Source organism: Rhinolophus sinicus, linkage group LG09, assembly GCF_036562045.2.
Source record: "Rhinolophus sinicus isolate RSC01 linkage group LG09, ASM3656204v1, whole genome shotgun sequence".
NCBI classification, from domain to species: Eukaryota; Metazoa; Chordata; class Mammalia; order Chiroptera; family Rhinolophidae; genus Rhinolophus; species Rhinolophus sinicus.
This window is the reverse complement of record NC_133758.1, coordinates 74,316,870-74,334,256: the sequence shown is the minus strand read 5'-3', so window position 1 is coordinate 74,334,256 and position 17,387 is coordinate 74,316,870. Positions and strand designations below refer to the sequence as shown.

Genomic DNA, 17,387 nt, shown 5'->3' with positions numbered 1-17,387 from the left:
ACTCAGACATCAGGAGGAAGATGACAGTGATCAGTGCATAACTTGGGTCTTAATCAGTTTCAGGAGTATTTCAGAGAAATGTGCATAGTGCTTATGTGTTTACATCTGGTTTTGAACACTGTCAGATGTTTGGTGGATTAAATTCATTATTACAGACGTCTATCAAGGAATTGCTGACATTTTTATTGCACTAATCACAAATATAGTTTAACTGTATTCATATTTTCAAGTTAAGCTATTTTATTTAATCGATTGAATTATAAATTTATTTCATAAACTTAGGCGTTTGAAGATAATATTGGCCCTGGAATATAATTTTTGAACTCTTAAATTTGTATTCTTATTTGACCTGATCCCTTCATATCTCAGTGATACAGAAAGCGTTAGAGACATTTTTATGTAGAGTGGACATAACAGGTGTGCTTAGGCATATGAAATGTGTCTTAATCACCTCTTCACGCACTCCTACCTGAGATTTAATTCAACTGTCCCACTCCGGCAATGATTTTGCATTCTCAGGAGTATTTTCTATGTCACAGTTTATAAGAATTTAGTGATCTGCTTTTCTTCATAAAGGAAATTAAAGAAAACAAGGTGAAAAAATTGCACTCCATAGGCGCTCCGTATAGTGACATCTGCTGGGCTGCGGCCCATAATGACTTTTAAGCAAGTACCTGCTCATTTTATGGCGGTGGAAGCTTATTTCTCCTGTTGTTCCAGTATCTAGTTCATTGAGTTCCAGAGAAATAATTGTCACTTAAACATCAAAGTCATTTCTAGAGTTTAACAAGTTTACCCGAAAATAATGCTAAAAATACACCCCTGATTCTAGATTTGTAAACCTCTGTCTGTTGTCATAATTCAGAACAGCCTTCCTCCACAAAATTGTGAAATGATTTCTTGTGATTATGTTTTGGGAGTATCTTGGAGGGAAAGGTACCGGAAATGAGCCAGCGTGAAGAAGTCAACAGAATTACGGTCTTCGGGACATTAAGGAAAGGCAATAACAAACAATAGCCATTAAAAATATAAACTTCTGCGACGAGATTGTTTCTGATTACCGGTTTTAGAAAAACTGCTGCAGGAATAGGACAAGAACTCAGGCTCTTTTGAAAACCCATCTCTTTGCCTTAAAAGGATGCAGTGAAATTTCTTAAAAATAAAAAATAAAAAATCCACTGCTTTGCACTTTGATGTTCACGGCCAAGCAAAGCCTGTACGCTTTCCAAGAGTTGCCGGTAACAGACAGAAACCTTGGAGTGCACCCTGTAAGTTGCTCATTCCATCGCTGACTGGGAAGCGCGGAGCGGTTCAGCTGGTCCCCTAGCCGGCTGCAGCGCATTCCTTCATCTCCCGGCAGCGCGTCCCGGGGACGGCCCCGCCCGCGCGCCCGCCCTCGCGGCTCCCTGCCACCCTCCTGCGGGCGCGCTCGGGGTGGGGCCTCGGGCCTGCGGAGATGCGGCCGAGTGTGCTGGGCGGCTGAAGCCAGCCGGCTGGGCGGCGCGCCGGGGCAGCCAGAGCCGCGCGCCGCGTCGCTGTAACCGGACACCCGAGCGCTCGCCCCCCACGCCCGGCCACTTTCCATTCACTCCGAGGTGCTTGATTGAGCGACGCAGAGAAGGGCTCCGGGTGCCACAGCACTGCAACGCTGAGGATTCTTTTACAAAGAAACTCAGAGGACCGGGAAGAAAGAATTTCACCGCTGGGACGCTCTAGATAAAGTCTTCTGGGAAAAGGACGAGAGACACACGCGGAGCCAAAGCGGTAGCAAATTGATTTTTCCGTGCTGATCTCTTCCCATCTCGGTAAGCTGGATTCCTTATTTTTCAGCATTACAGATTTAGCAAAATATAACTTTTGGGTCTATGTATCGACTTCTCACACATCGCTGTGCTCAAGTCTGGATATTTTCTTAAGAGCACATGCAGTTTGTCAGGGAACTGTTTCCCTTGCTGAGAGCCCGGCATGAGTTGTTTCTTTAGGTTATGACACCTGCAGAGAGTTTAGAGTTGAGGATTTCAATGACTTCTAAGACAAAATTGCTGGAGAGAACATAGAAGAGGCCTTTACTTACGTGTTATTCTGTTTCGATCAGAAGTGAAAACAAGCATGTCTGAGTTAAATGGGAGAAGTTATAAAGTGGGGAGGGGGCCCACATATAAGACACTTGACTTTGAGTCACTGCTCCTCTCTACATAGGCTTGAAATCACATTGCACTTATATTCCCTTCATATGACCTGTCATTTCATCTCCAGTATTATTCTTTGCAATCTGTGGCATGTGTCTCTTTTGGAGAGATATACGAGATAACTGATAAAACCAGTATATAAAATTGTGTAAATATAATCAGCTTCCTTAATAGAGAGACAAAGGTTAGGTATATTTATGGCTTTTTTTTTTTTTTTGCCTTTTATTATAAAGTCAACAAAACCAGGGAGCAAATTACTAAGGGAAAGTCACCCTATAAAATCAATTTTCTTCTAAGTTAATTTAAGGATGACAGGGTGAAGAGGTTGTGGAAGCAGGAAGAAACTGTTTCTTTTGAAAATTACCAACACAAACATTTCTAAGGTTTCCTCCATCTGTGTGGTAAAAGAGACATACGATATAGTTTCTCTCATTAGGTATGTACCACCTAGGAAATCGACTTGTAATTTTTGTTTAAAATGGCATGTTCAGTTTAATTGTTCTTTTTCTTCTTCATTATCAAGCAATCTTTTCAATTTTTAGAGGCATTTCTTTATTGAATAAAATTAGTTATAAATTGTAATTTTAAAAGCCTCAAAATATTGACGATCAGAATTATTGTAACCTATAAAAATAAATTTCTATATTAAACTGTGTCTTGTAATTTTAGTGTATAATTATGCTAACTCAAAATGATGCTTTTTTTTGTTGTTGTTTTTGTTTTTGTTTTTAATGGTCCGGAGTTTATTCTGCATGCTGTAGCCACTGGAGCTCTCACAGATCTGTAGTTACTTATTACCTGATATTCCTTGATATTCAGACATTACTTAATAGCATGTATCAATTTTATAGCCTTGGTTCCAAACAGTAATATTTATCTCCCTGATTTATCTTTTGGAATTTTGACAGCCACTTTCTGGTTGATTTATTTTAAATATGCATTTGAGGGATACATGGTTCACTGGATTGCTCACCACTAGGTCATTGGTTTGAATTTGGCACGAGTCCATGGTTACCTCATCTGCGTCATTTAACAGCTGCATGGTCATCTGTATAAACTGGCTGATAATTGATTCAAGTGATTTTAGTGATTGAGGATTGAGCGCATGTAGATTTATGTATGGAAACACCATTTCAGAGATGAGTACTCCAAGAGAGCTAATGAGTATAGAAGTGAGTGGGTACACGTGAATGTTCATGTGGGATTTTCCTACTACTACTGCATTTATGGTAGAAAGAGACGTTTTCATCCACTAATACCAATTGGTACCATTCTCAAGTCATTTAAATGTAATGTGAGTTTTAGAGAGAAGATCAAGTTTAAATATTGTGTTTTCCTTTGGGAATCAATAACTTTTTCCTGGCTGCTGTGTTCTGCTTTAATATTAGTATTATTTTCTGGAAGGTGAAATAGTTTCTCTTTTTCAAAGACGTCCAGGCCAAATGAATCAAATCTAAATGTTCACATCTAAGAAGCAAAGTCATAGCACCTCCTACTGTTTGCATGACTATAAAAGTTCAGAAACGACTTTTGTGAATAGGGTGCTCTGTCTAGATTGCTGGTTTTGTATGTGTGGGTGTGCTCCTGAAATGTGATCTGAAATGTAAGAAACTTATCTCTCTTCTAAAGGTATTTTCCCTTGGATCTTAACTTGAAAATCTGAAGAAATGGCATTCCAGGCAATTTGCGTGTTGATTGGAGTATTTGTTTTTTCTGTCTGTGTAAAAGGATCTTCTCAGCCCCAAGCAAGAGTTTATTTAACATTTGATGGTAAGAAAGTTGATAAATACTCTGGGGAAAATGTTATTTATTTATTTTTATAATTTCTTCTCAATATTAAAAAATTAAAGACAGTAAAGTATTATTGAGTATTGATTAATTTTAAAAATATTTACTGGACTTCTTTTTGGATGACATGGCTATTTCAAATTATTGGTTAATAGACAAAAGCCCTCTATTGCATTTGTTTACAAAAATGCTTAAGTATATTCTGCCCTTTTTAAGTTTCTTCTGTATTTGCATGTGTGTGCGGGGGGGGGGGGGGGGGATGGTGGAGAACTCAAAGCCTAAAATCTCTGATCTTAATAGTCACCTGGTTTGGTGGAGAAACACCTCCTACGTGCTAATCCACATCCACAGAAAGAGCTATGCAGGTTTAATTACTGAATTTTTTTTCCTATTAAGTTTTGGGCGTTGGCCTCAAAACTAGGCTCTCCATGTTTCTAATGGTGTTTCGTCTGTTTCCACAAGGAGTTCCTGAGGTTGGCAAAGTCTCTTAATTAATTGAAAAGTAACTAAAAGAATACTTGGAAAAATGCTTTTGATTGCTGTTGTATACAGATGTTATTTTCAGAAGCTTAGGGAAATGGGTGTGATTTCAAATTTTCACAATAAAAGGTATAATAAAGTCCCCTAAGGGAGTGGTTTGCCAAATGTATGCATGAGCTTTAATATATGTAGTTCAAATGACTTACAGATGGATGATTTCAGTCAAATAACCCATATTAATTGGACAGATGGAAAAAGAAATGGATCAGAAAGATCATCCTATCAGTCAGGGTTATTTATATTTTTCATTCTTTCAACTCTGTCTCTGCATAAAACCTCAGTGTCATTGGGCACATTTTCATTTTCATTTGAGAAACAGTATGCTCTAAGACCTTCCTGTAGCAGAGTGTCTTTCAAACTCTCTATTATCTTGAATTTCAAACAGCAGTATGACTGACACTTATCAGTCCAATGGCATGTTTTTCAAGTAACCAAGTGCTTTCTCTAAGGCCATCATAAGCTCTGGAGAAGCCTTATTTAGAACTCAGACTGTGTGAGCTTCTATTTGCTTCCTTAGCTTCTAAGCCAGGCATTCCCCCCTTTAAAACTGATGACTCTTCAGTTAAGTTGTGAAGAAAGCAAAAACAGACCCTTTGTAAAGTCATTTTAATTTTTTTTTAAATTACTAAAGCATTCTGCAGTCTGCTTATACCTATTCTCCTAAGTTGAGAACTATGAAATGGCTAATCAAATGAAAAAAGGCATTATGGAGCAGTACAATTTCCCTCCTCATTTTTATATTTCTCTCAGTATATAGGAAGATAGAGTGGTCTCATAGATTATTTCTAAACCTGTCCTCTCTATTACATCAAAATTAACCAAATTTTTTAAAACCTAAATTTAACCCAAAATAGGTAAATATTAAAAGTGTGTCACCAGAGATAATGTATCAAGTCTATATTTGAAGAGACAATTAAAATTTGTCTTATACAGAAGAAATTCAGTCATACAATCTTTTAAAACCAAACTTCAATACTATGTAGGACAGATAGAGTGACTAGAAGTTATGGTGGGCTTTTTAAAATACTACATCTGTAATATTTTAAATGCTGTCAAATTCAAAACAGATTCTTGCAGAATAACATTTACCTTAATGTATAGCATATGTAGAATACAGCGTAGTAAAATAAGCTATTGATATGATACTAAAGTTTTATAATTCCTGCTATTTTATCCTGCCCAAGTGTCTTAATAGGAAATAATCATAGAGATAAAATATCACTTAATTTGGACACTGTTTTAAAGAATATATCAACAGGGAGAATAAACTTAATGAAATTCCACTATTTCTAAATACCAAAAAAAATCTCCTAAAATGAACTATGTATTAGGCAAAGTATTATAGGAAAGTACCTTGGGCAAAAGCAATTATTAAAATTTTAATCATAAATTTATAGTCATTTTCTTAAGTGATTTGATAATACCTGCTTGAGATGACTGTTCTGAATTTCCTATTATTTAAAGTTTCTCATTGATTTTATGATGACTTATCTGAGTATAACAATAAGTAGGTTGCTAAATTTCTTCCAAAATGGTTTGTCTTGATATAAAAATATAGAACTTTGTACAGGGTTGATTTTATATATATATATATATACACACACACACACACACACATATATATGTATATATGACATATATGACATATGTATGTGTATATATGTCATATATATCCATATATATATATCAACTTAAATGCATATGGATGTATATTTTTGTATTTCAAAGTTTCTATAATTACTTCACAAACAAAAATTCAGGAATTAGAAGATGCTTTTAATAAAATTAAAATAATTTCAAGTTATATCAGGCCAGAGGTCTTTTGCATCTTTATAGTCTCTCATAATACTTTGCTTCCTGGCTCTTTTTGAAATTTGAAATTTTCTTCAGTTTCCTCCTCTGCCTGTCTCTTTCTGGTGGGAAATTTGGAGAATCCTCTCAAGTCTTGTCTTACAGTGCAATTAAGAGTCACATTCAATTTAAGGTGCATGAAACAAGAGATCCTATCTCCCATTCCAAGTTCCATCCCTTCTTCTTGTAGTGGAATGATGGAGTGATACATTTAAGAAATGATGATTTAAAGATTTGCCATCTCTATTGATTTAGTGCAAGACCAACCAGATGGTCTTCAGTCCTGTGGGAGAATATACTTCAGATGTTATTAATTAGTTGTATTCGTGCTAGCTAAGTCTTGCATGTTAAGAGATCTGTGGCTCCTATTAGATATTGCATTTTGTAATTTTTGTGATTCTAATTTTATGCCAAATAGATTTTCAAATGAATATAAAGTTTGTGCGAATGCTTTTTGTTTAAGTTGATTTTTTTGTGGAAAATAAACACAACAGTTTTACAGGTTCACGTTTCATAGCATTATTTACACTGTATTTTTTCCCCAGGAAAATCTTTGGAATCTATAAAAGTCATAAGGAAAGGCAAGGCTACATATGTATAATAGGCAAAACTTGTTTTGCTTGCTAATATACAAGGGAAATCATTGTTGAAAAGATTTTGCCTTTATCCAGCAGAGATTTTATCATGTAGTATTTTATAAAATCAGGAATATATACAATGTAATTTGACTAAAGATATCAGTTGTTATTAAGAAAAGGTTCTGAGTTTCAGAAAAATGGAAATATTGTCTATATTTGAATATACATAAAATGTGATTACTGAGTTAAATGTGTTAAATTTAAAAATGAGATATATTCGTATGATAAGATTACTTTCTCAGCCAGTAATTCCGATTTTCAATCTAAGATATTCAATTTATTGACTGAAGTTATTTGTATTAGCTTATTATCCTCATTGTGTCTGTAGGATCTGTAGTAATGTTCTTTATTTCACTTGTGATATTGATAATTTGTGTCTACTTCATTATGTTCTGACTGATCTGTTTAGAGATCTTTTTTTTTCATTTTATTGATCTCTTTAAACAATTAACTTTTAGTGTTTTTTTTTCTATTATCTTTGTTTAATATTTTCTTGATTTATCCTCCAGAATTCAGTTATCTTTTTCCTCTTGCTTTGTGTTTAATTTGCTCGTTTTTTTTTTTCTTTTTTCTTAATTGTTAGTGTAAAAACTTAGGCTACTGATTTGAGAATTTTTTTCTAATATAAATAGTTATGCAGTCATGCTATAAATTTCCCTTGAAACACTGCTTTAACAGTGCCCCACACATTTTGATCAAATGTGTTTTCATTTTCAATCATTTCAAAATGTCTTCTAATTCCTCCTACTATGTTTTCTTTTACCCATGGGTTATTTAGAAATATGTTGTGTAATTTATAAATATTTGAGTGTTTCATATATATATTTATTTATTTATTTATTTATTATAGATCTCTGGTTTAATTTTTTGTTGTCAAAGAACATACATCATGTGCTTCTAATTCTTTAAAATTTATTGAAACTCATTTTACGATATGGATTATAGTCCATATAGAAAAGAATGTGTATCCTGCTTTTGCCACAATGAGTGTATGATTGCCAATTAGGTTTAATCAGTTGATGATTTGTTATGTTTTCTATACTTTTACTGATTTTCTGTCTACTTGTTCTTTCGATTACTGACAGAAAAAGTTGAACTCTTCAACTATAATTATGTATTTACCTAATAACAGACATTCAAAAATATGAAGCAAAAACTGATGTAGCTGAAAAGAGAAATAGACAGTGGCATATTAAGGAGCGTTATGCCTCCTGATTAATTGACCTCTTTTTTTTATTATGAAATATCCCAGATTATTCCTGGTAATAATCTTTATTCTGAAATGTATTTTGTATGTACGTCATGCTTTTATCTTTTCATACAATGAAAAATACCAACAAAATTTTAGTTATAATAAAGTGGGGAAAATGTTTGTCATGATTCCAATAGTCTCTACAAATTGTATATTTAAATATTAAAAAATATGTTTAAACACACATATATTTTTGATATACATAAATGTATGAACATTAGATTAGCAATGTGGTATAGTGAGAACAGCATTTACATGGGAGCCAGAATAATATCAGAGTTTTAGTCCTTGATTCTTCACTGATTAACTCTGAAACTTTGTCAGGACCTCAGTATCTTGACCAAATAAAAAACAAACAAACAAACAAACTAAATTATCTCTTAAGACACCTTGTTGTCCGAAAATTATATGGTATTAAACTTAGTTTTGTTTTAAATATCACCTCCTTTGAGAAAGTCTTCTATAATAATCCCCTTCAGTGCTTTCAAGAACTTTTTTTTGGTAAAGGACCTGGGCAAAGGGAAGAACAAAACTAATCAAACAATTTTCAAAAATTTGTGGATTTTGGAGTCCTAAAAATCTTGTTCTGAACCAATGGTTGTTTGCTACTTTCTGGGTATACTACACTGGGGTAGTTACTTAATCTCCCAAATCCAGAATTTCATCATCTGTAAAATGGGAATAACACATACTTCATAGAACTGTTCTAAAAATTAAATGAATTAAGTCTGTAAAGTATATTGTGTGGTATAGGGTTCATCCTATTACAATACACTACACGGAGGTTTTCATTAGAGTTAGTATTTTTAAATTCCTTTAGGGCAGAAATATGACCTTGATTTCTAACATAATTACTTCCCCTCTACTTAGCATAGAGATTGATATTTGTTATTTGATACCCCTTACCACTACACCTCCCAACCAGTAGATCCTTGATATACTACTACTACCCTTTAGTGAATTTTGCATAATTTAAAACAATAACAGATAACAGGTAGAATGCAACAGATACCCATTTCTTCATCATCTTTTTTCTAGAACATAAATAGCCTGCAAGAGGAATTTGTGTTACTTTGTGCACAGAGAATTTTAGACTCATCCCCTGGTACATAGCTGATGGTCAAATATTTCTGTCTACCTCCAAACTTTTCCTATATTATGCACTAAAAATTCAATGAGGTCTGAAGATTAATCTTTTATGTTAAACCTTTCCAGTTAATTCTCAAATCTCCTAGTTATTCTACTTCCTTCCCTAATAGACATTTCACCTCCATCAACTTTAGCTAGTTCCTGCCTGCCAGAGAGGTTTTTGTGAATTCTGATTAGAAGCCTAGTATTCCAATATTACAGGGAAGAGGCCTCATATATACCTAGCCTTCCACAGGGTCTTGATCGGTGGCCAGTGAGGAATGTTGTCGTCTTTCTTAATACCATTGGCATCTATATACGCTAGCTTGTCTAACATGTCTAGATAATTCAAAGTATTGCCCCTCATGTATTATTTTTTTTAATATTCTATGTTTTAAAAGTCCAATTGTTCATGATGAGCTGAGCATATTAAGAACCTAATCTACTTGGTATAATTTTTATGATTGTCATGGCATAGTGTGTGGCTTGAAATTGTAGGCAGCAGTTTGCCACTCTTAGAGCATTTAAGAGTAGTTAAAACCTCAGGAAGCAGGGCATGCGTGATCATTTCTGATCCTTTTCTGAACCATGACATGAAATATAGCTCTGTACATATGTCCATAGAAATATATAAGTAAAGTAAAATTCAAATACAAATATATCCATGTAAATTCCAAATACAGATGCTATATATACACCTAAAGCAATGGCTGTCAAATAGTATATTAGAAGTTTTTCCATACTTTGGTGAGTAAATTGAAATTTTTTCAGGAATACTTGCTCTCTGGAATACTTTGTGTGTGAAGAATTTTAGACCTTAAATTGAATACTTCAAGAGATTTAATTACTGGACTTGTTAATCTTATATAAGGTATGAGGGTATACATTATTATGTTACTGAAATAGCAAAATTTCTTGTTTTGTTATTGTTTTAAGGTTGGATATCAACTGCTGTTCAGAAGTTACCTTATCCAAAATTATGCAGTAGCTCTGCCTCTATTACCAAAGCATCAATAACTTAGTCATGCAGATGTTTGTCTCTCCAGTACAAACCTCTGAGTTGTCAGACTTTACTTTTTATAGTAATCTTGATGAATACTGGATTACCATTTTTATTGATAATGTTTTATGTCTAAAAGATAATATCTTGAAATAAAGATGTAGGATAAAAACTAAGATGCATGCAATATCCCATAGGCTTCAAAAAGCCTGAATAGTATTTTATTAAATCAGCAGCAGTCTGGTTCTACTTTAGTTTTTCTACTGGCTCAGAACTCCTATAAGTTATTAAGGTGCCCAAAGAAACACCTTAAATCGCTTATAAAGCTATGAAAGCTGGAAAAAAAATTCATTGATAGTTAAATGCATGGCAGAAAGTCACTTATTTTTGACTACTATTAATGCTTTGCTTGTGTAGAGTAGAACTGTAAAGACTTCCTACTAGTACTACACTGCTCCTTACCTCACCCAGCCTGTTACTGATTACCTAAAACTCGAAAGGAAAATGACGATGGGAAAGATTAAAACTGCATAAAGATTTCCACTACTTGGATACATTTTTCCTTAGCTAATATTGGCCAATTTTCCAGCCCAGGGTTCAGTTTTGCATTTACATGCGTGTGACTGTGGTTTAAAAACATAAAAAAAAAATGTCAGTATTGGGAAATAAGTATATTAAGTGTAGAGACTAGACTTGCATAGGATTATCCATTCAGTCATTTACTTTGTGATTCTTTTTGCCTTCTTTGAGTACTGAATTTTTATTAATAAAGTTGTAAAAGTCTGTAAGTCACCGATAGTACATAAAGGAAAGACCATGGAAGTTTACAAAACACATTTTATCTTGCAATATCGCCCTCATTTGACAATAAGCTTTGTTAATTAAACAACAAATAAAAGGACTCCTGTGCACTAGTAAGCTAAATCCAAAAGCTGATGAAATGCTACTGGACAATAAACTCAAATAATACATTGCCTCTTTATGAACTCTGGTAGCATTAACATTTCAAGGCACATTTGTTGAAAACAGTTTGTGTTACGGTCACCAAGAGATAAAAATAAAGCCAATTGTTCTTTATTTCTCCATAAATCTTGGAGAATGCTCACTCTGGTTGTATTAAATCTCCTGCAATACTGAGTTCTTGGGAAAACTTGTGTTACTGAAGTCTCTTTTCTCCCTTTCCGATGGTCTCAGTTAAATGTCAGCTGAACATCTTAAATAGCACCTGCATGTTTTAATAAAACCAAATTCAATAACGGGTTCTGTGTGAATACTAAGCTCTCTGCATTCCTCCTCCATGAGAGTATAATTTAATTCAGGACAGGACTGGTGAATGTAAGTGTGAGTTAGACATTACTAAACCATAAGGAGTCTTAAGTAGGGTAGTACTAAATTTGTGACGTAAAGAGCGAATTAAAGCTGTTGTAAAATACAATGGGAATAGAACATGAGAAGAAATTGCCAAGACATTTCAAGTCTATTTTTCCCATAATGTGTATGATATAGGGACCCTAGTAGTCAAAATAAAACAGAATCTCTCGTAGCCTTAAGTTGGAGAAGTTTTAAAATATTGCAAAGAATGTCTCAGGAAAAATTAGGATAGAGCTGTGCTACAATGATACACAGTGGATCTTTTTTTAAAATATTTTTAGAAAACTGTTGGAAACCCATGTTTTCTCATCATACAAAAGTAATTCTTGTTCTTGGTGAATTTTCTCATTCTGCTAAGCTTAACTCTGTTGCCAAAAGGTGATGTGATGTTAAGCCATTCCTAATGGTACAAGGTTACTGCAATTGGGAATAAAAAAGGTATGCTTCAGTGATCTCAAATCAGAAGAGTGGGATTATGTGCCATGTTTATTCAGTCATCCAACCAAAGCAATGCATGAAAAAAAGTGTCATATTCCATGACTATCCATAGCTACATGTAAACATTTATGATTCAACTTTCTATCAAATGATCATTCAAGTGATGCTAGATACCTTTAAATCTGTTCACATATGGATCAAATACATTGATATGTTGTTTGCATATGTAGATAAAAAGTATATGTTACATATGTTAATCTCATTTAATTCTCTAACACTGTGATTAGGGCACTATTTTATCCTCGTAATGGAGATACTGAGAAAGTAACTTGCCTGAGGCCACGTATTTAGAAAGGGGCACAACTAAAACACAAGCTGTCAGATTCCAGAGCCAGAACCATTTCTGTAGATATTGCTAGAATAAGTTTTAAGAGCCACAAAAATCACAAAATAAAAGAAAGTAACGTTTTTTCAGGAAGGCATTCTATAAATTCATTTTACTATGTTAAAGGTGTCACCGTAGACTTTTGCTTTTCTCTTAGAACATCAGGCCTTCCTGAAAATGAATAAAATTCATTTTCTATGCCATCCCTAATGCCCGCTTCAATTTTGGATTCATCAAAGTGAGAATGAGGGAGCTACCCCTCTGGAAGATGTTGATTTTGTTGCTGTAGGTGAAGTCTCCCTTTGTGGCTGTGGGAGCAGGTCTGAGCTCAGACAAAGGATAATTATAGAAGTGCATTATTCACTCTCCTCACTATACAAATTTATCAAGGTGTGTCTCCATAAGTTCAACATAGCCTACACTTTCTCTTAAAGAAAAAAAAATGATTCAAGTGTTCTTTTTTTATGTGTCATTACAGCATCAACTAAGTATAACACTGAGACACACTCAATTTTTCCATTTCCTAAATATCTTTTACACAATGGGGTGTTAAAAAACTGTCACATCGATTTTAGTTTCATTACTGTCAAAAAATAAAAGTATTGAGAAAGAAAGCTGCAAGCTTTGGGCATATTCCAGAACTCCTTTGACTTCTGCGTTTCCATTTATATGTTATTGAGGACCTCTGTTGTTAATGAAAAATTGTAAAGCAAGGAACAGGAGGGTTAGCCATTTTCTAACACAGAGTATGAGTTGGCAAGAAGGACACATAACAGGCAGAGCTAAGTGCTAAGCCGGGTGCTATTTTAGGGCAGCGCTAGTCCTGAAACAATGTGCTGAGCTGTAAAAGATGGCAAGTCCGTTCTCCATTTCCAAGGTGCGTGCTTGTAAAAAAAATCGTTTCAACCCTCCCTCCTTATTCAGTGGAAATTAACTGCCTTAGAACACTCAGTAGTGATACACGATACACTACATCTACAAAGTCCTTTTATTTTGGGGAGAATTTCTACCTGGTATCTCATTTATTACAGAATGCCTATGAAGTAGATGGCATGGAGGCCCACAGGGGCTAAATGTCTTGGCTAAGGATTAACTACAGCTTGATGGTGGTAGAGACAAGACTAGAAGAGGGAAATGATAGAATAAGAGGGAAGTTAATTATGAACTGTGCTTGTAGAGATCAGACACACTCTGAAAATACATATGACATCTGCTGAAATGCTAGGCCATTAATACAAACACGGACAAATTCGTCTCGTGCTATTTGTGTTTCAAAGTCTGCACAAGCATAAACATACCTTAAGTTTTTAACTAACTATTGATTTTTAGCAATAATTTATGGATTATTATACATCAAACTTTAAATATATTTAACACCTCATTAGAAATGCCTCTAAATTATCTTTGAAAAGATTGAGGCAATACATAAATATTATACCAAACATATCTATTCATGTGTTTATTTGTCTCTAATTCGTGTCAACTAATGAACATACTTTTCTTGTCTTGCCTTTCTCAAGTGACTGATCTTTCTTTAATTAAGAGTTTCATTTGATGTGGAATGTACATCAGCATTCCATTTTCCCCTTCATCAATCCCTAGAATAGAGAATTCTACTTTTCTCATTTATGTATGGCCTTAGATGTAAAACAATCACTAAAATGATATTCTAATTTGAAGTCATGCCAGTGAAAGGGCCTAACATTCTTGTTTTTCTCAGTCTTAACACTCGCTAGCTTTGAAGATTCTTGATAATAAAAGTATGAAATATTCTACTTTATTAACTCTTAAATTATTACCTCACTGAAACTATTTTCTTATAAAAAATGAGCAGGTACTAGACTTTGAATATAAGATTGCTCATACTCCATCATATATATATATAATGGAATGCCTGATATCAGGTCTCTAGTCTGTATGGAATCGACAGACCAAAGGAGTCAAAGCAATGTAATTTTACAGAAGATAATTGCTGTTCTGCTAAGAAGAGGGTCAGACCGCTGATCTCACAGAAAGAAAACCTTGAGTTTCTGTTGGAGTGATAGCACTAAGGAAGGAGTTGCCTAATTCTTTTATGAAAAACATGTTATTTCCTTAGTATAGAATTTTGCTTTTAAAGAAAGAATTATGGAGTGGGGATATATATCTGAGTAAAAATAAATGCAGTGTCTCATATGTACATGCATATATACATACATATATACACATACTTTATGAGTAAGATTCATTATATTTCAACACCAGTTCGGTCTTTTCTAAGTATACATTGGCATATCACAAAAACTAAAGAGTCAGGGAAAACGCTATTGTGTTTCTGGTATTAGTTATGTTTTTTTTTAACTTTAAAGTTTCAAATACCACAAATTTATAATTATATAATTATAATAAGTAGCTGATCAAACACTTTAGTTCTTAAATGTTGCTGTAACACTTAGGTGTACAGTAACAACTTGGAGCAGAACAAAAACTCTGCTGACTTACATATGTGAGCCTTGCCTCCCTCCCATTACTGATGGCTGGTAAATGACTTGCTGAATAACAGCCAGCCAGAAGGAGGTATGCAACCCATTTGTAGTACGGATGACAGGAATATAAAGGGAGCAAATGCAGCAAATAATATGTAAAGGCATGGTAAAGAAATACCCAAATTTATTTACTGCACTTGCTTCTTTTACAGCCAGCGAAGTGCAACCCAAGTTGCTAGGGTTACACTAGTTAGCATCCTTTGCCAAGGAGTTAGTGAAGTCCCAGTTATAGCACATGAAACATAATCTTTCATTATGTGCTTTTGTCTTTTAGAATCTTCATTTCACAAAATTTGGATTAGGAAAGATCTTTTCTTCTTTGTAAATACAGGTAGATTTGTACAAACTGTGCGAAGTGCACCGTATTGGCACTTCATTCATTACTGAAATTTGATAATGAACACAGTGGGTCTGAAGATTTTTAAGACACTAACAAAATTAGAAACTAATTTTGTAAGGGGAGTCGAACACCCTAGTGTTCCTGACCTTCCTCATTCGGGTCAGGTAGAAGTCTTATATGGGCCCGCAGCTTCTTTTAACTGGCAGAGGCTACAACATGTGAAAACACAATTCCAACAGAACTATAATTCTTAACCCAGGGACTTCTGGGTTTAACGAATAAGTAAATAGTAGCAAAGTTATTGTAAAATTGGCTTATATAAAATAAATAATATTTTTATTGAATTTCATGGAATTACAGTTATGGCTATTTGTATACAGATCATACAATAGACTGGATTGAAAAACTTTTAATAAAGATATTTAAGACGGTGACCAGGCACATAGAAGTTCTGATAATAGGATGTGGTGAATATTTTGGAGCTCTTTTTATAATTTTTCCAACCTCTTAAATATACACTAGTGGTCATAACTCAAGCAAAAACAAAACCTCATGACTTAAATTATCCCTTGATTTGAAAAGGCTTATTGGATAATTTATTCTGTGCCAGCTGCCAGTAAGAGCCTTAAGCATTCTTTAAACATTATCAACCTAGTTCTGTATTCACACCTAAATGTTATTATTTAACAACTACACAGAAAATAGGAAGATATTGGTGTTTCATTGCTACTACATACAGATCTGGGTTTAAATAGAAGCAGTCTTTCTAGCATCAAAAGCTTCCAACTTTTGCTGGTCTATCCAGCCAAATTGTCGCTCCATAAATTCAGTCTCAGGGACTTTTTTTTTTCTTCTTCTCCCTGAACAGTTCTACTCAGAACATTCCAAGAGATCAGAACATTAAGCTGGAATGAAACAATGAGTGTATTATCATCACCAAAAGAGCATTTTGAATTTTATTAGAAGAAACCAATTAAGATGTTATTTTCAAGCATAGGGATTGGCATGGCTTCAGAAAGTTACTTTCCAGAGTCGGTCAGGGGCTTAGTTGGCACAGAGAGCAGATTTTTAGTTTAGCATCTTGACAGCTTTAACGCACATGCAACTGTGATTTTTCTGTTTTTTTTTTTTTTACTTTAAGCTGATTCTCTTTAAAGCCATGCTTCCTGCCACTGTTCAATATAATTGCATCAATTCTATTTTCCATTAGTACTCAAAACCTACTGATATGACTTGACTGGAGTTTTAAAACCTTTGTGTGAAAATCTAATTATGCATAAATTTTTTCAGGGAGATCTGATAATGCATATGTTCTATGCAGTTGTATTTTTTTTTTTTTTTTTATATCTAAAGTAGGATAAACAAAGAGATCATTACATAGTACTGTCAACTTTGGTTATTCATTTACCTGTATCAACTACAGTGGTATGAGCAATTTTCTATGACAGCACGAAAAGAACATTTAATAGGCTCTATTTTGTTGAAGGAAAATGCACATATTGCTTTGCTGCAGAATAATGGAACATTCTGACGTCAGGTGAAAAGAAGTGATTGCCTCTCTCCTTATTGTATCTGTAATAGCTATGTCTCTCTTTTTCTAAGATTTTTATTAAAATATAGCTAACATACAATATTATATTAGTTTCATGTGTACACAATAGTTATTCATCATTTATATACCTAAAGAAGTGATCGACATAATTCCAGCAACCATCTGACCCCGTACCACGTTATCACAATATTATAGACTATATTCCCCATGCTGTGCATTACATCCCCATGACTTATTTATTTTATACCTGTAAATTTGGACCTCTTAGTCCCCTTCTCCTTTCCCTCTCTTTTTATTTTTTCAATTGCAGTTGATATTCAGTATTATTTTATACTAATTTCAGGTGTACAGCATAGTGGTTAGATGTTTATATAATTTAAGAAGTGATCC

At 34.1% G+C, this 17,387-nt stretch overlaps 1 protein-coding gene across 1 annotated transcript in view; it reads left to right on the top strand.

Annotated features, from left to right (window-relative positions):
• Positions 1–1,434: 1,434 nt before the first annotated feature.
• Positions 1,435–17,387, top strand: part of SEMA3C (semaphorin 3C) — a 177,246-nt gene continuing 161,293 nt past the window's right edge. The window contains exons 1-2 of the mRNA XM_019746909.2: positions 1,435–1,805; positions 3,819–3,959. Coding sequence (XP_019602468.1) covers positions 3,857–3,959 — 103 coding nt within the window. The 5' untranslated portion in view covers positions 1,435–1,805; positions 3,819–3,856. The remainder of the gene's footprint in view (positions 1,806–3,818; positions 3,960–17,387) is intronic.